Consider the following 25,931-nt stretch of genomic DNA (forward strand, 5'->3'; position numbering starts at 1 on the left):
CGGGCAATTAAGTGTGACAGGTTACCACAGTTTATCCTCCCCAGGTTTCCCCAGGTACTATCCATTAATTAAACTAGGGTGGTCAGGTCATAATCCTTTTGTTCCATTGTGTTGCTGAAGAAATCCGATGTGTCAGCCGGGTAGCGTAAATATGCCATCTGTTGCTTGTGGTTGTATGAAGGTTTGGACTTGATGAGTAAGTACCGTGAGTGAGAAATGAGCAGGTGAAGATATAGTTGAGGTTTCTTTGTTATTTTGAAGCCCGGGGGTGAAAGTGAAAGTGGGTCTAGGTCATTGGTCAATAGCGCGCGCTGCTCCGTTCCTGTGCGTAGTTATAATGCAAGCAGAAGTATATTTAATTCCCGTATATGCCGCCTGTGGTTATGTGCAAGATTGTGTAGGCATATAAATAGGTACACTAATATAGGAGGGATATGTAAGTCGTATATCTGTCAAATGGGTGTTTTAATTGGTTGTTTTAATAGATAAGCTGCTTATTATTGTATGAAATAGAGTAATTTTGGACGCAGCATCAGGTTATCTGTGAAACATTAGTCTTTTCCTATTGTATGAGTGTAGTGTCATATGTGTCAGATCGCGCCCATTATTATTGTACGATAATTATTGCAACACACGACACTGATGAAGCAATACAAAGCGAGAAAAAAAAGTAGTTAAATGAAGTAAAAAGAAGTCAAATGGAGGAAAAGAAGTATCAGAGAAGGAGGACGACTACCAATGAAGCAATACAAAGCGAAAAAGAAGTATCATAGGAGGAGGAGGACTACCAATGAAGCAATGCAAAGCGAAAAAGAATTAAGTCAAAAGGAGGAAAAGAAGTATCAGAGGAGGAGGACCAATTAATGAATACAAAGCAAAAATAAGGTAAAAGGATGGAAAGAAGTCTCATAGGAGGAAGAGAACTACCAATGAAGCAATAGGAATGATGGGTGTTTCAATAGATAAGCTGCTTATTATATTATATGAAAATAGAGTAATTTTGGACGCAGCATCAGGCTATCTGTGAAATATTAGCCTTTTCCTATTGTATGAGTGTATATATAGTGTCATGTTGAAGCAAAAATAAGGTCAAAGGAAGTAAAAAGGAAGGAAAGAAGTGTACCACAGAGGAAGAACTACCAATGAAGCAATAGGAATGATGGGTGTTTTACTTGATTAATTGTTTTAATAAATAAGCTGTTTATTATTGTATGAAATAGAGTAATTTTGGACGCAGCATCAGGTTATCTGTGAAACATTAGTCTTTTCCTATTGTATGAGTGTATATAGTGTCATGTTGAAGCAAAAATAAGGTCAAACGAGGTAAAAAGGAGAGAAAAAGAAGCATTTGAGTACGATAGTGTGTTGGCGGTGGCCCTGAACAGCTGAGGGCGGCGTGAGGGGCAGCGTGCACACGGGGCTGAGGCGGCGGCGGGTGTGTGTGCGTGTGTATGTGTGTTGGGCGGCTCTATGGACCACAGGTGTAGGAAGCGGGTGAGGGACGCCAAGAAGAAGGCACGCCCAGGTGAGCACGCCCCCGGGGACACTCTGGGTGGGCATAGAGGAGCCATATTCCCAAGCACACCCTGACACATATTTGTTTTTAGGGATTTTTAAGGGTAGTTTATGAGTTTTTTTTGCTATTTTTGGTTATTATTTTCTGCCGTGACTCTACGCCCCCCAGGGTACACTCAGGGCAGGCATAGATGACCCATATTCCCAAGTGCACACTCATATTTTTGTTTCGTCGGTGTTTTTAGGGATTTTCAAGGGTAGTTTTATGAGTCTTTTGGTAGTTTGGTTATTTTCTGCCTGACGACGCCCACAGGGTTACACTACGCCCCCAGTGATATACTCAGGGCGGGGGTAGGCTTAAAGGAGCAATATTCTCTGACATCCAAATACCCAATCACATTCGTGGGAGTTTTAGGCATTTCCAGGGGTAGTTTTATGAGCCTTTTGGTAGTTTGGTTATTATTTTTTGCCGCGATTCTACACCAACGGTTGTTAGGATGCAAGTGATCTTCTTGGTCCTTGGAATAAATGCCTCCAGCGGGTGCCCGCCTGCCTGCCGCCCGTCACGTAGGCACTGTGAGTGTGTCCTCGGGGGTGACACTTGTTCCCCCTGGGGCCTCACGCGTCTCCCCCGTGGCATTAGCAACTCCCCGGTGTTCCTCTTATCCCTCAAACACACTCCCGTCTTTTATTCCCCTTAAACACATTAGTGGCTCCTTGCTGTTCCTCTAATCCCTTAAACACTTATGCCCCCTAGGTCCTCACACGCCTTCCGCACGGCATTAGCGTCTCCCCGGTGTTCCTCTAATCCCCTACACACACATACAGCAAGGTCCCTGCCACTCACACGCTGGTCTTCCCGCGCAATGATAAGGTTCTAGAAAATGTCGTGTGCTGGCTCAGGGCCCGGCGGGGGAGGCCAAGGCCCCTTCCTGCCCGGCCCTGGATGCTCGACGCCGCTGATGCCGGATGATTAAATATGCCAGGAAGCTTTTAGTGTGTTTTATGTCAACTGAATAACGGGAAACTCTTTGTGGAGGCGTGACTTACAAATTATTTTCCTATTGTCAAAATAATAAAAAAATACAGTAGGTAATTGATGCTCCATGCATTGGTATTGGTCCATATACACCCATCTCATTGCCAAGGACAGTATCTTGCTCTATGAAACAGTTTGTGCACATACAATGCATTACCATATTCCTCAGCCATCAAAATTTGCTCAGTTTTGAGATTTGACAAACTGAAGCAGAAATGTTACCATTTTATGGCAATGCATCATTGTCAGTGATGTTAGGTTACTATTAGATGGCAATAGGTTACTATCAGCTAGACTTTAGTGGGGTTCTGTTAGTTTAGGAAAAATGTGGAGTAGACGTGGTAGAGTGGCAGCTTGAATTGGGTGTAGTTCTCAAGTTTTACTGCACCTTACAGACAGTCAAATGTGCAGCCCTACCAGCTGTTCATCCCTCCTTTTGGGATGGTTGATAATTGGACACCTGGGGAAACCTGGGGAAGGTAAACTGTTGTAACCCAGATGTTATACTAGTCCTGTGTTAGGTGTATGGGTTGTCTCCCACCACAGGCCAACGGGACGGAGATGAGCACCGTTGTCATGCGCAGCTATAGCGTATGCTCCCAATTTTACTTTTTTTATAACAATCAGACAATCTATATGTTTATACCTCTGTTGCCTTGTCCCCTCAAAGGAGTTTTCCCCAAGAAGGTGGCCACATCAGAAGCTTCTCCAACATTCCCTGTCCAGCACTCCTCCATTCATTGATCCATGTCACTGATGGGCTCCTCCTGATACCCTCTCTCTCAGTCCTGTCAGCTCGGAAAGTTTTCAAATCCATAGGTTACAGATAGTGCTCCTGCCCCTGCATCACAAGGAACAACTATGTTTTTCTTTTCCCACAGAACTTTGCTTAGAGAAAGGAATATGGACAAAGTTGGATTATAAAAACAAATTTGACTGCAGTGTTGATAAAGTCAAGGACACTGGTGAACGCATCCACGTTAATGATGTATCTGTGGAGGAGTTTATCGAGAAGTACGAGAAGCCGTACAAGCCTGTGGTCATCAAGGGGATCACAGATAGCTGGAAGGCTCAGTACAAGTGGACTCTGGAGGTAAGGTTCTTTCCCCTTTATATGGAGTGTATGGACTTACTATTTAACCTGGTAGCAGCGACAGGACAAATTTGTGGCTTTACTGTGTACAAGCGACGGGCCAAGTTTTTGCCATGAAATAAACCCAAAAAAATAGATGATGCATAAACTGATCACAAATGCGTTGATATGTATTATGAAATGGTTTGTGTGAGTGATGATTTTTTCTCAATTAAGATAAGAAATATGATCTCCACAGCTACTGGGTTAAAGGGCGGCTCAAACTTGCCTTATTACCATCTCTTGTACTCCTTTAGTTTCCTGTGAAAGCTTTGTGTCATACTCACAATTGACACAGCAGTTTGTCAATACATTTGCTGATCATATTTATTTTCAAGTTCATTATGTTGTTAATTATTATTATCTTTAACAGAGACTTGCCAAGAAGTACAGAAACCAGAAGTTCAAGTGTGGAGAAGATAATGAAGGGTTTAGTGTTAAGATGAAAATGAAGTATTATATCCAGTATATGAAGACAACAGATGATGATAGTCCATTGTACATTTTTGATAGCAGCTTTGCAGACGTGAGTATCTTATATCAGTTTTTATAGTGCATAAGATATCATAAGAGTTCTTAGGTCTTCATATTAAAATAAATAATCTTGCTTGTATGATTTCAGTAATAATAACTATTTTGTCTTAATAATTACAAGTTGCTTATAATCATAATGCAAGGTAAGAGAATGTGTAGTAGACTCTGCAGTCATAAGTACATTTTTTCAGCATGTCCGAAGAAAGAAGATTCTGGAAGACTACGAGGTGCCCAAGTATTTCCGTGATGACCTGTTTAAGTATGCCGGGGAGGACAGGCGGCCCCCCTACAGGTGGTTCGTCATGGGGCCGCAGCGCTCTGGCACGGGCATACACATCGACCCCCTCGGGACAAGTGCCTGGAACTCCCTCATCCAGGGTCACAAAAGGTTAGTGGTACTTTGAATCTTATTTTTAAAAGGCAATTTTTTAATCATCATCATTAATTACTTGATTTTTCTGTACTGTAGATGATCATTTATATCTTCAGTTTAGATAATGGCCATGTTTGTGTTTCAGATGGTGCTTGTTTCCTACTGACACTCCCAAGGAGTTGATAAGAGTATCCAATGCAGAGGGAGGGAAGCAGGTGGGCGAGGCCATCACTTGGTTCTACGTAGTGTACCCTCGGACCCAGCACCCCATGTGGCCTGAGAAGTACAAGCCGGTGGGTGTCCTTCAGGGTTTTCTTTTAATTTTTAAGGCTTTTGTTATCTCCCTTGCTCTGTTTGTTTTAAGCACCCTTGTCAGTGTTGGTTATATAAAGCAGTTTGTCTGAGTAGGTGAATATATTTCATCTGGAAGAAGAATAATAATCATATTGATTTTAGTGTCTTCAGATAGTTCAAGTTGACTTCAAAAAAAAAATATATGTAAAGAAAATAAAACTCAAGAAATGAATGAGATGAGAGAGACTGCAATTGAGAACAATCCACAGAACTGATTTTATAATAAGATATAAATATTAGTGTATCCTTGAGGCCCTACACATAAGAGTATCACAGACATTTTGAGAAGTGGTTAAGAGCATAAGACAGTTGAGTAATGCACCAGATTATTGTGCATATAGTATTTTATTTTCCGGTTTCTGACCCATAAATATTGCAAACAAACATCAATAATTATCGATTTTAACAGTACCTATAAATGGATGTCATTATCTGTGTGGGGGTGATAGTTTTTGGTCAGAAGTTGACAAACACAATACGGCGTACGATGATCTGATAACATTACAGTTGAGATGGATTGTAGTGAGAGCAGGAGTTTGCAGATTGAGTTGGTGCAGCGGCCAGGGGAGACGGTGTTTGTGCCCGGCGGCTGGTGGCACGTGGTCATCAACATGGACGACACCATCGCCATCACCCAAAATTTCTGCTCAGTCACAAACTTCCCTATAGTCTGGCACAAGACAGTTCGAGGCCGTCCAAAGCTATCCAAGAAGTGGCTTAGAATACTAAAGGTGGGTGGTCAATAAAAGAACCACAAGAGCTTTAATATATACTTTGTTTTACATTATACTGTCATTTAAGTTGCAATGCACAGACAGTAATTTGGCTTTTTTTATTTATAGGAAAAGAAGCCGGAACTAGCAGCCATCGCAGAGAACATTGACACCACCAAGTGTTGTGGCATGGCTTCAGACTCTTCCTCGGATTCTTCTTCATCCTCTTCCTCTTCCTCCTCTGATGAGTCCTCCTCGACAGAGAGCACCCTAGATAGTGGACAGGAGAGTTTACCAGAGCATAAGAAGAAAAGGTGAGTAATAATTCCATGATTAAGACAATGTTTGTAGATTAACCCGGTAGCAGCGGGGATCATGTTTCTTAATGGTCCCTCTAAGCGAGAAAAATGAGAAAAAAAATCATCACTCACACAAACCATTTCATAATATATATCAAAGCATTTGTGATCAGTTTATGTATCATCTATTTTGGGGGGTTTAAATCATGGCACAAATTTGGCCTGTCGCTGCTACACGGTAAAGCCACAAATTTGGCCCGTTGCTGCTACCGGGTTAAAGGGATTGGGGAGCATGAAAGAGCAAATGAAATTTGGCCATAAGTTTTGATTGATTTAGTGTACTAGCATGCCACACCTGTTTCCAAGTAGACAGGTTATATCAATCAATCAATAGTGGGTTGTAACAGGGAGCGCGTCACCCCGCCCACCCTAAACACTAATCCCAAGGTCTCTCTGAGTAAGTGTATTGCATATAATTTTTACCAACTAGTTTTGTTTGAATGTGGTTTTTACGTTTGTCTTTCTTTCAGGAGGAAGAAGCATCACTCTCCACAGCCTTCTTGAAGACAGTGGACTTTAGGCTCTTTTGAAGATAGTTATTTTGTTGGGTTGCCATCAGGTGCAGTAAAATTTAAGCAAAAGATTTCAGCTTTGGACATTACCATTGACAAAGAAATGATCACTTATATTTTGCTAGCCCTGTTAAATTGATATGATCCTTTGGATGGCAGTTGAAAGTTGTTGTAAGTCATCAGCTTTAATATTAGGTCTAGTTTTTTACATTTGTCCTTGAAAAATATTATGCATATGAAAAATTGCTCAGATTATTTGATAATTTTCTAAAAACTGATGCATTATACTTAAAACAAATTGATTCCACTGATTTGCATTATATTTGCACATATACAAAAACACATTTGTATTACTCGGGGCACCAAAATGTAACCAATTCTCATCAGAGTGAGTAATCACCAACAAAATCAAAGGAGGTGAGTACCTTTGACCCCTTCACTCCGGCGACAACATCGGCGTCTGACGGCGTCACTGTTAGTCCTCTTCTAAACCTCTTAAGAGGAAATAGAAGAGGAATTTAGAGGAGGATTAAGAGGTTTAGAAGAGGATTAATCCTCTTCCATTTCCTCTTGACCCTTTCCATACTCTGACACCGACATCTGCGTCACAGATGGAAAGGGTTAAAGCTTCTCCCTAATTCCTATCCGGAGCTAAGACTAAACTAGTATTGGCCAATCCTATCCTGTCCTTAGCTGTCGGAATTCAGAGTTGGGAGAATGCAGAAGATGAGGTAACATGGATGCCGTCTGGTGGTGGGGCTGGTCCGAGATGTATCTGTGTTGTGGGCACGTGGACTCAGCCTGGGTATTTGACGCGGTCAGCCAGGATTTGTACGGTGTACTCTCAATTGCTGAGAATAATTGCGAAGGGGTGTGTGTTCAGCCTGAAGTCTGGTGTGCGAGAGCCACCAGTTGTGTTTCCAACCCCTGATGTCGGTTGTGATTGCCACATAGGCAAAATGAATCCTTCAAGGCTTATTCAAAACACTCCTCATACCGCTTCTTATTACTCTTTGTGGTATTAACTACCACCACTTGTTACTTTTTTATCTGAATGGCTTTAGATTAATGATTCCCAAATATACAATATAAACAAATGGAATAATTTTCACAGCTGGGGCCTGGCAAATATTAGGGATCAAGCAATGTCACCCTCCTGGATTAACTTCCTCAAAGCCGATCTAGATCTCGGAGCTGATGATCCCACGAGACGCATGCAGGGGTTGGTTCTCTAGCCTATCAGAAAGTTCCAGGGGGATGAGATTGAATGGTTACTGCAATCCACCGCACTGACACAGTGTGGGGTTTTGTAGCCATGCGGTCTTGAGGAGATCAGCCTTGAGTGATGCTAGCAGCACATGGGTGATAGACTCAGTTAACTGGCAGAGTCTTGAGGCTCCCTCCGTGCCCCCAGTACTTGTTGAAGCTTCTCTGTGTAAGTGGGTGTGAAGCCAGTCAGATACACTCAACACAGCCAGGAAGTTGTCTGCCTTCAATGCCTCCTGAAGGTTGAGGCCCGCTTCACATGAGCTTTTTTTTTTTCCTCGCACAGTTTTGAAATCAATGAAGTTCAATGAGGACCTTCACACGCTGACCGTGCGAAGGGACTCATTGAACTGCATTGATTTCTAAACCGCGCGGGAAGAAAACGCTCATGTGAAGCGGGCCTGAGAGCCTCTACTTCCTCTGCCTTTTTCTGGCTATCTGCCTCATCACTGGTGTTGGGCTTCCTCCTGCTCAGGCTCTCCAGGCTGGCTGTCCCATCGATGGAGGGGATTGGCCTCTGTGTTGATGTGTCATTGAGAATGGTACTACGCAGGGAGAAGTTTGAAGGCAACTCATTATCTATGAGGCTGTTGGTGAAAGTAGAGGTTTTGCATGCCTGCACCTCCTCCTCCTCCTCATCCAGTGCATGGCCCTGCTGAACTGAGTGGTGCAGCCAGTCGGGGTATACACTATGAATACCCCCTCGATGGCAAAATTGTACTTCTTGCCCTCGGGAGAAGATACGATGAGGACAGAAGTCGACCCCTTATTCTGTGTAGCAGTGTATGTGGCGCCATTCTCCTCAATAAACCTCTTCAGGTCTGCCTTGGTGTCCTTGTCAACTTGGGAGACACACACCACCAGTCCGTCCAGCGGCTTACACTTGTATGGGAGAAAGCACTCATCTGTGGCACACATGCGACTGCCTCCCACACACCCGTCACCCATCCCTCTTGTCATGATGGGAACCTGCTGCTCCACTGCCACCTTGTATTTCTTGGTGCCCACCATCTTGACCACCAAGTGTGTCACATCCTGGTGGTAGTTGTTGGAGTAGATGCCTGACATGCGCTTTTTGAGTCACTGCAGCTCCTCCTTTTCTGGGCGAGAAAACCCAGTGGTAGTGATAACCAAGCCATTCATGGCTGTGTTGTGGAGAGGTGACAGCAGTGGTGGGATGGGCTCCATGCAGTGATTATTCTCAGCAACTGAGAAATACACCATAAAAATCCTGGCTGACCGCGTCAAATACCCAGACCAAGTCCACGTGCCCACAACACAGATACATCTCGGACCAGCCCCGCCACCAGGCCACATCCACGTTACCTCATCTTCTGCCTTCTCCCGACTCTGAATTCCAACAGCTAAGTACAGGATAGGATTGGCCAATGCTAGTTTAGTCTTAGCTCTGGATAGGAATTAGGGAGAAGCTTTAAAGGTACTCGCCTTTGATTTTGTTGGTGATTACTCTGATGAGAATTAGTTACAGCACACGAGTCTACATAAAAGAGTATTATTTTGTATATTGCTAACACTGTTCCTCTTAGATTACGTGGTACAATATGAGCTCACTTTACACATGTTTCCAGCATGCGTTCCTGCTGTGCTCTTCCTGTTGGCCCAACCACAAGCTTATCTTTACCAGGCCTTACAAGTAATAGTATAACCAGTAACTTTCCTCCCTTATAAATGAGATAACTTGAATCACTTTCCTCCCTTGTAAATGAGATAATTTGAATCACCCACAGCAGCCACAGTTCAGGTTTGGCAGAGTCCAAACATGCTGTATTCTGAAGTTTACAGTAAGGTGCCTGAATGGCTTTTTGACATTTGGTTGAGAAGTAAACGTAGAATGAGTTCACATTGTACTGACATGACAAGATGGCATGTTTGAGGCATTTTGTAGCTCAATGAGGATAATCTCATGGTGAAAAAAATGCTACTCGAGGGGTATGATGTCATAAGAAAATTTTCCTGCCACAAGCACTTAATTATTAACATTATAAAATTTGCAATTCTTCATCAAAAATTACATTCAAACAGCAGTTAATTTTGTGCACATTAAAGTAATTCTCTGCAATTTTTTTAAGGATTTAGGATGTCATTTTTTTCCCAGCACTGACAATACTATTATTCCTTGTACTTGCATCTACTGGTGATATGAGAGTATTTGAAATACACAGTAATGGTAAGGGAGAAGGATGTTGTATACCATTAATGTGCATTTAGAAAATAACTGTGCCTTAGTTTTTTACACCACACCACAATGAACGCCTCAGCAGGTAGAGGTCTGCATGTTCCCCGCCTCCAAGGGTAATGCCAGGGTATGTATTTGAAAGCAGTCATAATTAGGTCATGATTTTGTTTGTATTCAGGAATGTTATTAGTTTACATACTGAAATGGTAATTAATTCAGTTTGTTGCAAGGTGTAGTGGGCATTTCTGAAACAAAGTCCATCGCTTGCATTTATTTGAGCCATACATAATGATAATGTGTATTACATTAACATTTCCAATATATACCTCATAGCCATTTGTATCACAGTTAAATAGCTAATTATCTGTATGAGGCTGTCCTATAGAGAACCAAGCACGTATGTTTTATGCATAGGCTTTGTTCAAAGTTATTAAGGGCATTTTCCACTATCCAGCTATATTTAATGTTTGCTAGTTGTTGGTAACTATGTTATCTTGCCTTAGTGCTTGAAGAATGACAGGCACTTGTTTCACATTACTGTGTTCTGACAGGCCTGGCACATTATTACTTTGCATTGTGTTGGGTTGGTTAGTCAAGACCTTTGCCCAAAACTGTTTTTAGCACCAGGTTGCAAATCCAATCAAAGAATATCACTAATACTTGTTGAAGCTCACAGGAAGTATAAATGGATTAGATTTTGCCCCCAAAACTCTCCATCGGTAATAAAAGCATTTTCATCTCTCCTTCCCACAGACTTAATTGTGGATAATGAATTGAGTGAATATTTCAGTGACTTGAGATGCAATGAAGTGGTAGAAAAATATTTTTCCTTGTGCAAATGTACTTTTAAGACAGTTTGCTGGTTTTATAAATCTGCAAGAAAGAGAAAGTATTAATTTTGTTGTAATATCTGAATCACTAACGATCTTGGTAATTTTTTTGTATGAAAGGTAGTTTATATGGGACGAGTTACGTGTTAGTCAGGTTATGACATCTGATGTGATGTATATGTATGGATGACAGTGATATGGAAATGTTAAGAAGAAATGATTGGTGACAACATCAATAAATGAGTGAATTCTGTGATTACTTTAAACACCTATGAAAGTATGGGGTGCAAGGGGGTCAGCATGTAGGGATCTATGCTTATATTTCAATAAAAATTACTGATAGTGTGATAAAAAATGTAGTCTGCCTATCCATAACACTGATGACCTGCTTCCTCACATAACTTCCCTTGGGGGGTGGATCAGGTCAGTCCCTCTTCATACGCTCCCATTGCACATAATAAACAAACTCCTCCTACTTAACCCTCAAGCAATGTTAAGTCTGTTGATTCATCTGACTAGGGATGTACTGATACCAATACCCCAATATTTGACAGATACCAATACCTGTGCACTGATTTTTTTATACAACAATTCCAGCAGCTAAAGGGCAATATCAAATGTTAAGAAAAAAAGAAGACCCACTACTCGTTGTTCCACCATAGAAGGGAAGTGTTCATCTAGGATTGCTGTTTCTGGTGAAGGGTCGCCTACAAGCTGTTGTGTGGGATGCCATATTTGTCATACTCAGCTGATCCATTATCCTGTTTGGTTCATCCCCCTTCCCCCCCATGGATCAACTGAATGCAGGTGTGTGATGCTGCCCCTGCTGCCCTGCTCAGCCTTATTAACCCTGAGATTTCTACTGGGTTTAATGGTCATGAACTGCTGCAATACGAGATGAGTGAGTTGCTAGAGGGAGGCTGCTGCATAGGAGATAAGACAGATAGAATAATGCTCAACATTTTCTTTAATCTTCCTTTGCTAACCTACTAATACAGGTTCAATGCTTACTCTGTTAAGTTCTCTAGGGGCTCTCCACCCCGGGCAGAGCCACTCTCCGGTACACAGAGAGGTGCTTGACACCAAGTTGGCGGGTCACTTTCTGGCCTTCCTCAGAGCTGTCGGGCAGGAGGGGTATAACTTTATCTTCTCTCTGGTTGGGAGGAAATTATACAGGTTGGTAAAATAAATGTTTAAAAATTCCTCATCTCTCCACCTCCCTTGTCCGATAGTGTAAGCCATCCTGCTCCGGCAAACATTCTAGTTTCACCTTGCCACCTAGTTTTCTGTCTACTCTGACTCACACAATTCCTTGGTTATTGTTCATACTTTAGTTGTGATTAGAGTTGCACAGGGTGGAAAAGTTTCTGGAAAAACTGAAACTTTCCAAGGAATGTTTCCAGGAATTTTCAAGGCCTGGGAAATTTGTGAAATTTAAAAATTTTCATACTAGTATTCGTATTAATAAACAAACCAATTTTGGTTAATATAACTATTACCATATTTCGCAGCGTATAACGTGCTCTGGCATATAACGCGCACCCCAAACCTTAAGACAACAATTTTGGAAGAAAAAAAAAATAGTTCTTAAAATGCTCAGAAATATATACGGTTAAAGAACATTGACGATATACAGTTTCCCGAAATTTATATATTTTTGATGTAACTTGAATTGACAAGACTTGTCAATTCAAGCAGTACAGGACACTTAGTCTTCTTGAGTAAAGCAATGAAAATGGCGGTCAGGCTGGTGCTGTGAGAAATACATCCTCGTACATGCTGATGATGTACAGCTTCTGATACCATAATTAGCATATTATTCTCACCATCACTCGTATGTTATGACAGACAACTAGGCAAGACCAGGGGTGAAAGTAAGATTAGATTCTTGCCGGTACGGTCTTCAAAAGCATGCCCCTGCGTACCAGCTGTAGACGGCTGTATATCTCTTCCCGGTACGGCGTACCCCTGTGCACGCGACACTGGCCGCCACTCGCCTCGTCCAAAACCCGTGCGAAACTGAGAACACAACCCATTCAGGCAGTGCTGTCAACTCTGACAGACGAAAATGCGCGAGATTGGGTATCCAAATTCGCTAGAAATCCGCCAAATATAATGAGCTACTTTGCAATACGAGCGTTTCATGTTTACAAACAAATCCTATTGCCTGATAGGTAGCCAGGGGTGAAAGTTGTTTCTTCAGAAGCGTACCCCTGCGTACCGACTGTAGACGGCTGTATATCTCTTACCGGTACGGCGTACCACTGCATACCGGCTTACTTTCACCCCTGGGCAAGAAGCAATTCACACGGTTCTGGTAACATGCGGCATGCAGCCATTTGTTGTATGAGTGTGGTTGTGTGGTTTTCAAACAATGCAAATGACAGTCGGGCTGGTGTTGCAAGAAATACCTCCTCATACAAGACTCATGATGTAGTTTCTGATATCATATTTACCCCATTATTCTCACTAGCACTTGTAGGTTGTGACAAAAAACTAGGCAAGACACAATTTACCCCGTTCTGGTGACACGCGGCATGCAGCTGCTTACTCAGCTTTGCTGTATGGGTTTGGTTGTATAGGTGATGGAGAGGAGCAAGGACAGCCCACTCTATGACCTGGACCAATCAGAATAAAGTTATAATGGAGTGTGGAATAGTGTTGGAACATGTATTGTGAGTGGGAGATTTAAAACTGATCAGTTGCGGTGATGATTGCACCACCAGCATGGACTGTGCGCTGAAGCTGCCACGATTTAGCATACAAAACAATGCAAATGGCGGCCGGGTATTGTAAGCGCCCAACGGAGAAGCGGGATAACAACAAGGCATGGGCGATCCTCCACCACTTTCATTTTTTTATAGTAGTTATTTGATCGCCCTGTATTCAATGGTAACATATTATAAGACAGCTATGGACTACGAAGGATCATATACAATAATGAAGGTAAGTTTGCAGTTGCTATTGGACAAGATGAAAAAAAGACCCTTAAAACACCCCAAAGAAGAAAAATCATTAAAATTTGTACCTTCGGCATATAACGCGCAGGGGTAAACTTTCAGGCCTTTTTTATGTGAAAAAGGTGCGCGTTATACGCTGCAAAATACGGTAATTAAAAAGATTAGAACAAAAATTGCATTTCCAGTAGGTTAAGTTTAAGGAACTTTCAAAAACATGATATCCAGACAAATATAGCATAAATTAACAAAGAAAGCCTTCATTGTGTTATACAGAAAGTCTCATTTAGTAAGGAAGAATAGATGATTTTTCTGAGTCAAGACGTACAGTAACTTTTTGTGGTTTTGCTAGGTAAGGTTAAGTTTGGGGTATCTTCAAACACATGATAGGCAGCACCTTATGGTATAAATCAACAAAGAATAACCTCACTTTGTTGTATAGAAAGTCTCATTAGTAAGGAAACATATATGAATTTTCTGAGTCAGTACCTATAGTAATTGTTTGGGGATTTGTTTGCTATTCATGTTATTGCTTTGTTTACTTCAAGCGCTCATTTCATTCCTATTCTCCTTTTGATTTATTTTTCATTTGAACTTCTCGTTTGTTGTGGCTGCTTACACTTACCAACTCCTCCTCCTGCACGGGTTCAAATAAAGGATGTTCGGTGAAGTGGTGATGCATCCAGTCGTACAGGTCCTTCACATCGGTCATGGCGTACACCAGGCCCTGAGGAACAGAGGAACCACTGCCTAACCACAGCCTGTCTATGACATTCATGAGCATATTGCATGGATCTTAAAACATCTTGTAATACAGGGAGTTTGGATCAATTTAGAATTATAATGCAATGTCATAACAAAATATATTTCAATTTCAATTCGTATAACAAACTTTTGGAAGTCTACTTTGAATGGAGTTCATGTAAGAGAAAAAGTTAACAATCAACTGCAAATGCAACACAAACTGAAGTATGTCTTTACGCATGAAAACCGACCCCTTGACGCAAGACGTATGCATACTCAGCCAGAAGTGAGGGGTTGATGATCCTCCATTTGTGCTTGGCCTTCTTGAAGTGTGGGTCAGGGAACAGGAAGAACATCTTGCTCAGCTGGAAGTGACAGAAAGACAATGGTTAGTGTGCTAGGAAACATCTTACTCATTTTTTTACATATGCTTAGTGACATTCAGGATGAGTTAGCTTCATAAAATGGCTCTTCAACTGGATGGTATTAATTTCCTAAACTTTACAAGAAAAAAATACAGTCCAAATTTTAAGTAGTAAGAAAAAGAAATGCCTGTAACAAACTCCTAAACAGAGGACAGAGCAATATGATAAAATTAATATATACTGATTACATTACCCCCGCTTGCTATAATACAAATTTGGAGTTGTGGAAAAGACAATCAATGAATTTCATACAATATCAATTTAACCTGGGGATCATGTTTCTAAAAGGCCCCTCTAAGTGAGAAAAATGAGAAAAAATCATCACTCACAGAAACCATTTCATAACATATATCAACACATTTGTAATCAGTTTATGCATCATCTATTTTTGGGGTTTATATCATGGCGAAAATTTGACCCGTTGCTGGTAAACGGTAAAGCCACAAAATTGGTACGTCGCTGCTACCCGGTTAATATTTCCATAAGAAATAACAGCACAGTAATTAGGGAAAAAACACAGTACCTATATTGTGATTCCCAATTCCCCATCCATATACTTGTGTGCATCTCATTAAACTAAATAACACATCTCACCTGTCCTTTCTCGAAATAGTTGGGCAGGTACTTCATGGCATTGGTCCTAACGCAGGCAATGTTCTGGTACCCTCCCGGCGCATCCTGCTTATCCTCCCTCAGCCCAGCGATGCGGTCCACCACAAAGTCCGACACTTTGACTCTGATCTCCATCCCCAGCATCAGCGTGTCGGGGTAGGTTGTTGCGAGGGACACTGGAGCACAAAGACGCCAACATGAGAAAAAGTCAAGTGGATTTTTTGATGTTATTTTGTTTTCTCAGAGGTAAGAATCATTGTCTGGCTTGAGGATGTGCATTATACTACCTAACCAGCCCCCTCAAACATTGCAGAAGGAGAAGAAGAAGAAATAACACATCAAGTTCTGCTCCGTATTCCCTCAATCTGGTATTACTTCAGTCTTACACCAACCTCACCCATTCTGTTTGCTTCTCAAAGAACATACAGACTTCAGTTTAATCAATGTTGCCTATCCCATCATTACAAGTCAAGACAACACTCTGAACAACATGTATAAGACTAACTTCAACCTCTCCCTTCCTTCAGACTCACCCAGCAACCCTCCGTACCCACAGCCAATGTCTGCAAACTCCACCTTCTTCTTGGTCCCTGGCTGGCAGTGTTTGGGGTACAGGGTGCTCCAGTCCATGGCCGAGGGACACACGGGGCTGTAGGGACAGAAGGGACAGGTGCAAGGTGAGCTATAGTAAAATAATTAGTCATGTAGAGATTGGTTTTGGATAAGATTGGTTTTATTTTCACAGTCTGCACACACCTTTCATGGCTGTTTTTATGCTTATTTATACTTATTTTGATTTTTACACTTTCCCATGGTTTTCTGGAAGGTTTAAAGGTTAGAAGACATATAGGGCAACAGAAGAGTATTTTATAAAGTTGGAAGTGAAGTATGGAGAAGTTAATATAACTAATCTGAACCCCACACACCTTTCATAACTATTTTCATACTTGTTGTGATCTTTACACTCTTTCCTATGGTTTTCTGGGAGGTTTGAAGGTTAGTAGAAGACATGGGGAATATTTACGAAACCCTAGAGGTGGCTAGGGTTTCGTAAGTATTATCCGAAGACACATAAAGCAACAAAAGAGTCTAGGGTTTCGTAAATATTATCCGAAGACATATAAAGCAACAAAAGAGTCTAGGGTTTCGTAAATATTATCCGAAGGCATATAAGGCAACAAGAGTCTAGGGTTTCGTAAATATTATCCGAAGGCATATAAGGCAACAAGAGTCTAGGGTTTCGTAAATATTATCCGAAGACATATAAAGCAACAAAAGAGTCTAGGGTTTCGTAATTATTATCCGAAGACATATAAGGCAACAAAAGAGTAAGAGTAAGGTTTAAAGCAAGGCATAGGCGTGTTAATATAAGCAATCTTAGCCAAATAAAGCAAGAAAAAAGTAAGTAAAGTAGTAAAAACTTAAGTAAAATTAGTGCGGTAAGTAACCAAATGACCTTTCCCGTCACTCATTCTCTTCCCTACTTTACTACTTCATTCTTACTTTCTCTCACTCACTCACTAGTCAAAGATATGGCAAATACCGTAAGTAAAAGTAGGTAAAGTAGTAAAAACATCAGTAAAGTGACTAACAAGTAAATAATCAAATAACCTCCCCCATCATTCCTTCTCTTCTCTCTCCCTCACTCACTAGTCAAAGATATGGCAAATAGAGTAAGTAGGTAAAAGGTAAGTGAAGTAGTAAAATCGTAAGTAAAGTAAGTAAATATTAAATAAAAAAAACTTTCCCTATTCCTTCTCTTCTCTCCCTCACTAGTCAAATATATGGCAAATACAATAAGTAAGTAAAAAGAGTAAGTAGTAAGTAAGTATAAAGAGTAAGTAGTGAAAACGTAAGTAATATGACTTAGTAAATAATAATAAAAAAACTCCTTATTCCTCCTCCTCTTCTCTCTCCTCTCACTCACTAGTCAAATATATGGCAAATACAATAAGTAAGTAAAAAGAGTAAGTAGAGAAAACGTAAGTAATGTGACTTAGTAAATAATGATAAAAAAAAACTCCTTATTCCTCCTCCTCTTCTCTCTCCTCTCACTCACTAGTCAAAGATATGGCAAATACAATAAGTAAAAAGAGTAAGTAGTAAGTAAGTATAAAGAGTAAGTAGTGAAAACGTAAATAATGTGGCTTAGTAAATAATCATAAAAAACTCCTTATTCCTCCTCCTCTTCTCTCTCCTCTCACTCACTAGTCAAAGATATGGCAAATACAATAAGTAAAAAGAGTAAGTAGTAAGTAAGTATAAAGAGTAAGTAGTGAAAACGTAAGTAATGTGACTTAGTAAATAATGATAAAAAAAACTCCTTATTCCTCCTCCTCTTCTCTCTCCCTCACTCACTAGTCAAAGTTGTGGTCCGCTATGGGGTTGGAGTGCGCCCTCTGTCTGTAGTACTTTTTCTGGGGTAGTTTCAGTTTGGGCATCTTCCTCGTCTTGTTAAGTGATGAAATAAGGTGAAATAAACGACAAGTGTCAGAAATACGGTGTGGCGGGGGCTGCTAAATACCCGCGTGGTGGCCTCCATTCAGTGTGTCTACGTCGCTTAGTGTCCGTTTTCAGCATCCTCGATATCGTACTCACCAAACTACATTTTCCCATTTCCAACGCATAACGACTGCACAAAACCCTCTATAATTAAGAATTTTAACGATAAATATAAATAGGTATGATTAGTTTTGTGGGTGAGACGGACTATAGGCTACAATCGGGAAAAATGAGAGGAGGCTGAGAACGACAATCTGGTAACGTTGCCGCACGCTCTCCCTTGAAATAAATGACGATATGTGTGATAAATAATAATAGTACTAATGATGATAATGGCAATAGGAAGAGGAGGAGGTGTGTTTATTTTCTTTATTATTTCCCATCCTAATTCTCCTCTTCCTTCTCTTCCCATTTCTATACCTTTTCTTCCATCATCTTCCCCTCTTCTTCATGTTCCTCCATGTGATAATGATAATAATAATGATAATGATAATAGGAAGAGGAAAAGGTGTATTGTTTTTCCTTATCATTTTTCATGCTTCTCTTCCTTCTCTTTCCATTTCTATACCTCTTTTTCCATCTTCTTCATTTTCCTCCATGTGATAATAGTAATAATAATGGTAACGATAATAGGAGGAGGAGGTGTATTGTTTTTCCTTCTCATTTTCCATCTTTCTTCTCCTCTTCTTTCTCTTTCCATTCCTATACTTCTCCTTTCCATTCTTCCTCCATCCTCCTCCCCTCTTCTTCATCATCCTCCATCTAATAATAGCAATAATAATGATAATGATAATAGGAAGAGGAGGAGGAGTATTGATTTTCTTTTTTTTTATTTCCAATCTTACTCCTCCTCTTCCTTCACTTTCCATTTCTATAATTTTCCTTTCCATTCTTCCTCCAAATTCTCCTCCTCTCTTTCTCCTCCTACTCCTCCGTACTCTTCCTCTTACTCATTTTCTTCCTACCTTTCCTTTTACTCCTTATCCTCCTTAACCTCCTCCCAGCAGTAATATTTTCTTATAATAGTTCTAATTCGCCCAGTATTATGTCGAAAAAAGTAAAGTAGTGAAGTATATAGAAATAATATACTATCATTCAGTATTTAGTAGCTACTTGATCATTACTAAGCTATCCATAAGAAAAACAAAATCAGTAACATGTTAAAACTGTTAAAAAGATAAATTAAAGTTAGATCAATCCATAACGATTCATCAATATTCATAAAGTTAAATATTTCAGATAATGTGTAACCTATCAGACGCAAGGAAGGACAGAAATTAAGAGGCTGAGGAAATAAGGAATATGAGAGTGAAGATGCTGAGTGGAAATAGAGCAAATGGACATACAAATCCTATTACTTCAAACAGCGGGGATCAAAGGTAAGGACCAATATATATGCTGTCACCAACCCTATTAATGTATGTGAATAGGTATAGTCTAGACGGGAAGAAATTACGCAGGAATGAGATTTAGTAAGATCACGTTTAGGGATAGACAAAACCATAAATTCTCCTATGTTCTCCTCTATATCTATCTATAACTATCAATCAATCATAATATATACTCCTAGCAAAGATTCAAAGGCAAATGCTACGGAGATGCGCACTGTGGCCACGCGTAGCAAATATATATACCCCGAAATTTACTTTACTTTCCCACCATACAATAATAGGCCTAAAACACTTGCAGAACAGGGAGGAAAAAAAGAGGTTGTCAGCATCTATAACACAACCATATACCCGGAAAATAAAATGAAGATGTAAAACTGATATATAAGAAAAAACTATCCCTTGGGTGCTACGAGGATAGAATATATAGGTGGAAAATATGACGCAGGCGGACTAGCAGATGAAAGAGCTAAATTAGGACTGATTTAGCAAGTGTTGGGATATAAAGAGCACAGCTGAGTCTCTCTAAGGGTAGGCAGGTGTTGAAGAGAGAGAGAGAGAGAGAGAGAGAGAGAGAGAGAGAGAGAGAGAGAGAGAGAGATGTAGGGGCGAGGCAGCAGATGTGGACGTTTCGCAAAGATGTAACTTGGCTGGTGGTGATGTGGAGGTGAGGGGGTCTGCATTTGCTTATTTATTAATTTATTTATTGTCTGGAAGTGATGTGGTTGATATGGAGATAAGGAGGTCTTCATATTTGTTTATTTATTAGCTGGAATTGATTTGGGGATGAGAAATTTTAAGTCTTCAAACTTATTCATATATTCAGTGTAGTCGCTTAGTAAGTTCACGATTTTGTTTCTGGCTTTTATATTTATTTTCGCACTATATACATACTCATTCCCTTATTCATACTTACATAACTTACTTCTAAGGTGTCGCAGACCATTGCATGCACCTCATACTATAGGGCTATATAGTTGCTTAACCAAATGTAATGAATACGATGGGACCGATAACAAAAACAATTTACCAGGTATGGAATAATAAATAAATGGCATAGAAACACAGGCCGGGGAACTGAACTTACTTAAACTCTATATTTTTTTCATCATTCAGTGCAGTTCATTACCAGTAAATATATTTCTTCAACTATGATTGTTGAGCTTGATAAAGTTATCTTGGCTGGAAAATGTTACACACTCTCTCTCTCTCTCTCTCTCTCTCTCTCTCTCTCTCACACACACACACACACACACAAGCAGCGGCAGCAGCAGGTGTGGTGAGGGAGGGAGTGGTCGCCAGCCTGGCCAGCATCGCGTGACCGCCTCGAGGCACTCACGATGATGGATCACACTCAGGCAGGTTAGCGACACCACCTCCACCGCCGCCTCCTTCCACCCACGGCCCTTCACCCCACCCCCACCCACAGCCCTTCACCCCGACTCTCAGCTCCCCACCACTACCGACAGTCTCTCACCCACCCACCCAGCCCCTCGCCGCCTCCAGCCGCACACACTCGTCTATCCAGGTCAGGTCGATCAGGTTCTCCTGCCTATGCATAGTTAAAGCGGTATGGCAGCGTCTCCTGAGACGTAATTAACCTGAAAGCACCGCCCTCACACACCTGGACAGGGGAAAATAGAGATGCCAATGTTCCATATATATATATATATATATATATATATATATATATATATATATATATATATATATATATATATATATATATATATATATATATATATATATATATAACAGCTATAATTTCCCAAAGAGAAAATAAGATGGCACAAATTTCCAGCGAACTGCCTATTAGCAGTTTCCTTTGTCACAGGCCCACAAAGCTGCCCTCAGCACCAGGGGTGGAGACAAGGGGTGCAGACCCTTGCTCCTGCGACACAGAAAATACAATGCGAAGAGAAAGTCCCTGGCGGAGACTTGTTAGACTGACGAAGGAACACGAGTGTCGAGGGGGGATATTTACTTCCATCTTTAGCAATTTCCAGCCAAGATAACTTTAGGAACCTCAACACATATAGTTCAAGAAGTGTTTTTGGTTATAATGAACTGCATTCTATGACAATAATCGGAGAATATGAAGGGTTTAAGTATATTATGAATTTAAAAATAATGTAGCCGTCGTACACTACTTTATGAGGTTACACCCAGGCTAGACTCGTTTCGCCGCTGGTTTCCCTACACCCATAAAGATGTCTGATGGCACAACAGATGGCGCATTCTGAATTCGTCTTTCCTCATCACTTCATAGACTTATAAGTATCTAACTATTTTCTTTAAGCCAGCTCATTCAACGTGCAGACCATGCACAGTATATCTATCAACATATTGGGTTGCATACAACCATGATAATCTACTTCTACATTCACTAAGGCAGCTGATACCCCCGAGGACCTTATAAATACGAGAAATCTTCACTTCTAACTTAAATAACAATAACAACTTGAAACACTTGCAGGAGATAGTATTCAGGCTAGTACGTGAGGCACAGGAGTGTTCCCCCATAAGTTGAAATGGGAAATTAACTGAAATATGTGATAAGAAGAAATAAGGAGGAAAAAAAGGGGAATAGGAGCAGCTAAAGGAAAAAAAGAGCCAAAGGGAGAAGGCAGGGAGAGTAGAGGAAGAGATGGTGAAAGAGGAATAGAGGAAGGAAAGGTGGCAGGCAGCGTTGTCAGATGTGCGACAATTATTCCGAGATGAGAGAATGGAAAGAGCTTCAGGAACCGTCAATTTATCATTTCCGCTCGTGTAAACTATATCACTAACCAAGTTTCTGACAATAAGGTGGATTGAATGAAGTTACCTGTGTGGGAGAGACAGTTTTGGGTTAGAAATATATAATTACAGTGTTCTGAGTACGAAAATCTGGTAAGGGTGGAGGGCGCGTTAGCTGGGAGGAGCTTGTTTTAACGTTACCAGATTGTCATACTCGGGACATTAAATATATCGGTTTCTGACTAAATACTATCACACTAACATTATTAAAGGCACCCAGTAAAGTAGTATTAAAGAAATATAATCATTGATATAGTTCATACGAGTGGAAAGGATGAATATGAGTTTCTAAGTGTTATATGATTGTCGTGTTTTGGAATAGTTGTCGTACATCTCCTAATGTGGGATAGCCATCGTTGCCAAAGTATCGTACTCAGTGCATCGTATTTACCGGTTTCTGACACATAACTATTGCCAATGAACACAAATAATTAACCATTATAACGATAACTAAGTATAGGGCCACTTATTTTGGTGGAGGAGACAGCTTTTGGGTTGGAAATCAGCAAACATATGAGGCTGAATACGACAACCCGGCACCATTGCGGCTAGCCTATGAGCCTCTCCCGGCCGACTCGAAGGGTGCGAGAGAGGTTTCGTCATCAGTCTACCTTGGAACCTCGTGCTATGAAGGTGTTGCTTTCCTTTTAGAGAGGATTTACATGAGTGCTTCAATATGGAGTGAGCTAACTCGATACAGCCCCATGTGCACGTTGGAGCAAGATGGTGAGAGAGACTCGGCATCTCTGGGTAGGAAATTTACCCGAGAATATAAACGAAGACAGAATTAAGGAACATTTCAAACGGTACGTGCGAGTGTGTGTTGGAGGAGGAGGAGGAGGAGGAGGGGGAAGAGGAGGAGGAAGGAGGAGGGGGAGAAGAAGAAGGAGGAATATTGTGATTATTGTGCTGTGGTGCGCATATGTGTTACTATTACTACTGCTATTACTACTACTACTACTGCTGCTACTACTGCGGTGTTGGTGTTATGCTACTGCTGGTGGTGGTGATGGTGGTGGTAGTGCTGTGCTAAGTTGGCTGCTCCTGCTGTGGTGGTGATGGTGATAGTGGTGTTGGACCGAGTGTAGTGCTGTGGTGGTGATGGTGGTGCTGTGTAGTGGCTGTACTAGCTTGCTGTTACGGTTGCCCGCTGTTCTACTCCAGTTTTTAGTGAAGGAATCTTATGGTGAAGGCGGTGGCTGCGCTGTGGTGCTGTAAAATGGCTGTGCTGTGCTGGCTGTGGATAATGGCTGGCTGGCTGCTGCTCTAATGGTAGTGGTGGTGCTGTGCTCTGCTGTGCTATAGATATGTGCTATGGTTGGCTGTTCTATTACTACAACTATACTTCTGTTATCACTACTACTACAGAAGATGATTTTGTAGTGATAGTGAACCTGGTGTGCTAAAATGGTGGCTGTGCAGTGCTATGGTGCTGTTCCGGGATTTATATTCGCTGAGGCTGTGGCAGACTGTTCTACTACTACTGCAACTTCAACTATTACTCAAGACTTTGTAGTGATGGTGAGCCGGTTGTGCTAAAATGGTGGCTGTTCAGTGCTGTGGTGCTGTTCCGAGCTGTGGCTGTGACTGGCTATTCTACTACTGCTACCTCTACTTTTACTACTACTACTGAGGATTTTGTAGTGGTGGTGAGCCGGGTGTGTTAAAATGGTGGCTGTGCAGTGCTGCGGTGCTGTTCCGGGAGGGTAGTCGCTGTGGCTGTGGCTGACTGACTGTTCCCTCCGCGCAGACCCCTTTAAAACAACAGCAGCAGCAGCAGCGGCCTCGGAGGGAGTCTCTGAGTGGTGTTATTAAAGTCAGAAGTTCGTGTGGGTTCTAATATCATCCTCAACTGAACCCATCTCCCTTTCTTCCTCCTATTCCCCATCCCCTGTTTCCCCCTACCTCCCTTCTCATCCCCCTACCTGAATCGCCTCCTCCACTGTCCACTCCCTTACATACAATTCTAAGACGTATATAAGTATCCAGAAATACATATATAAGCCTCTCCGTTTTATTCTATACGTGGATGCTGAGATTGCTTCATATGGTGATGGGGCTATACAGGGTAGTGATGGTGGTGATGGTGTGACGTGATAGTCAGTATGATGACCCACCACGGTAAGTATGTGACCTTTGGCTGACCTCATGACCTTGCCGGTTGCACAGAGGTGGTCATGTGCTGGCTGCCTTCCTTCCTTCCTTTCTTTCCTCCTTCACCCCACAGCCTCCGCCGCCTACGTGTCGCAATATAGAGGTTGTGTGTGTGTGTGTGTGTGTGTGTGTGTGTGTGTGTGTGTGTGTGTGTTCTTCACGTAGATTTTTTCTCAGTATTTTGTTTTCTCTTCATAATGATCACGTTTTCACCTCAGAGTAGGTTTATTAGTATTATTATGAGCTTCTGATATCTGGAGCGAGTAACAATAACAGTAATAAGAACAAATGAAAAGATATCGTCATTAGTTCATCGCATTATTTATTGTCTTATCTCAAATGTCTTCAGAGTTCATGATTTACTACCAGGATTTGGCCCAGAATTTGCTCAGCCTCATAAGTTGCCTTTTTCCAGACGTGTGACAACGATGTGATTTTGAACTTTCACGTTATTTTATTATTTTTCGAACGTTTTAACCTGGGAATACTTTTGGGATGCAGAAACAAGCTAAAAAATGTGTCCAGTCCATTCCTTTAGTAATTTATATAGCCTGGTAAGTTGATTTTCTCTTTCAAACGTGTGGCAGCTTTGTGATTTTGAACGTTCATGTTATTTCACGAACGTTTTAACCTGATAATACTTTTGGGATGCGGAAACAAGATAAAAACTGTGTGCAGTCCATTCCTTTAGAAATTATATAGCCTCGTAAGTTGATATTTTCCAAACGTGTGGCAGCTATGTGATTTTGAACGTTCATGTTATTTCACGAACGTTTTATCCTGAAAATACTTTTAGAACGTGGAAATAGCTTAAAAACGTATCCAGTCTGTTCCTTCAGTAATTTATAAAGCCTCATAAGTTGATAATTTCTTTCAAATGTGTGGTAGCTTTGTGATTTTGAACGTTCATGTTATTTCACGAACGTTTTAACATGATTATACTTTTAGGATGTGGAAATTGCTTAAAAAAGTGTCCAGTCAGTTCCTTCAGTAATTTATAAAAGCCTTGTAAGTTGATATTTTTTTCCAAACGTGTGGCAGCTATATGATTTTGAACATTCAAGTTATTTCACGAACGTTTTAACCTGATAATTTTTTAAAGATGTGGAAGTAGCTTAAAAACGTATCCAGTGTGTTCTCTCAGTAATTTATAAAGCCTCATAAGCTGATATTTTCGCAAACGTGTGGTAGATATGTGATTTTGAACGTTCATGTTATTTCACGAACGTTTAAACCTGATAATACTTTTGGGATTCGGAAAACAAGCTTTGAAATGTGTCCAATCAATTCTTCCGGTAAACTCAAGTTGCAAGGACTAAAAAAAAGAAGAAAAAAACTGCAGTCGTCGTCCTTAGGAGAGGTGTAACGTGTGTGCGTGCGTTGGTATATAACAGTTTTCCGATTCCAATCTCAAGACGGAGTGGCTTTGTGAGTTGTAGTTCACCTTGGCTACCGTTGTCACCCACCTCAATACGTAGATACCACCACCACCTTCACACCTCCACCACCACAGAAGCTTGCACTCACCA

At 41.0% G+C, this 25,931-nt stretch overlaps 3 protein-coding genes across 11 annotated transcripts in view; 2 read left to right on the top strand and 1 right to left on the bottom strand.

Annotated features, from left to right (window-relative positions):
- Positions 1–1,360: 1,360 nt before the first annotated feature.
- LOC127003444 (bifunctional arginine demethylase and lysyl-hydroxylase JMJD6-like) lies at positions 1,361–11,077 on the top strand. Its single transcript, XM_050870144.1, has 8 exons — positions 1,361–1,525; positions 3,436–3,647; positions 4,060–4,212; positions 4,412–4,608; positions 4,739–4,886; positions 5,490–5,678; positions 5,790–5,974; positions 6,490–11,077. The coding sequence occupies exons 1-8, from the start codon at positions 1,471–1,473 to the stop codon at positions 6,521–6,523; spliced, it is 1,173 nt and encodes a 390-aa protein (XP_050726101.1). The 5' UTR covers positions 1,361–1,470; the 3' UTR covers positions 6,524–11,077.
- Positions 5,704–18,980, bottom strand: LOC127003445 (tRNA (guanine-N(7)-)-methyltransferase-like). Of its 2 annotated transcripts, none has more exons than XM_050870145.1 (7): positions 17,921–18,975; positions 16,096–16,211; positions 15,545–15,738; positions 14,777–14,890; positions 14,407–14,508; positions 11,836–11,977; positions 5,704–5,930 (listed from the first exon to the last, which is right to left on the bottom strand). In XM_050870145.1, exons 1-6 carry the CDS (start codon positions 18,001–18,003, stop codon positions 11,849–11,851), a joined length of 738 nt encoding a protein of 245 aa, XP_050726102.1. In that variant the 5' UTR covers positions 18,004–18,975; the 3' UTR covers positions 5,704–5,930; positions 11,836–11,848. The 2 variants fall into 2 exon arrangements, with proteins under 2 accessions (XP_050726102.1, XP_050726104.1); XM_050870147.1 differs by lacking the exon at positions 5,704–5,930 and adding an exon at positions 10,251–10,867 and having other exon boundaries at positions 17,921–18,980.
- A 3,861-nt stretch (positions 18,981–22,841) lies between these two features.
- LOC127003446 (msx2-interacting protein-like) overlaps positions 22,842–25,931 on the top strand; it is a 153,486-nt gene continuing 150,396 nt past the window's right edge. For 7 of the 8 annotated variants that reach the window (XM_050870148.1, XM_050870151.1, XM_050870150.1 and 4 more), the window contains exon 1: positions 22,843–23,054. In XM_050870148.1, coding sequence (XP_050726105.1) covers positions 22,972–23,054 — 83 coding nt within the window. In that variant the 5' untranslated portion in view covers positions 22,843–22,971. Of the gene's footprint in view, positions 23,055–25,931 lie in introns of all 8 variants that reach the window. The other variant, XM_050870156.1, reaches the window with a different exon arrangement.

This window comes from Eriocheir sinensis, chromosome 25, assembly GCF_024679095.1.
Source record: "Eriocheir sinensis breed Jianghai 21 chromosome 25, ASM2467909v1, whole genome shotgun sequence".
Lineage (NCBI taxonomy): Eukaryota > Metazoa > Arthropoda > Malacostraca > Decapoda > Varunidae > Eriocheir > Eriocheir sinensis.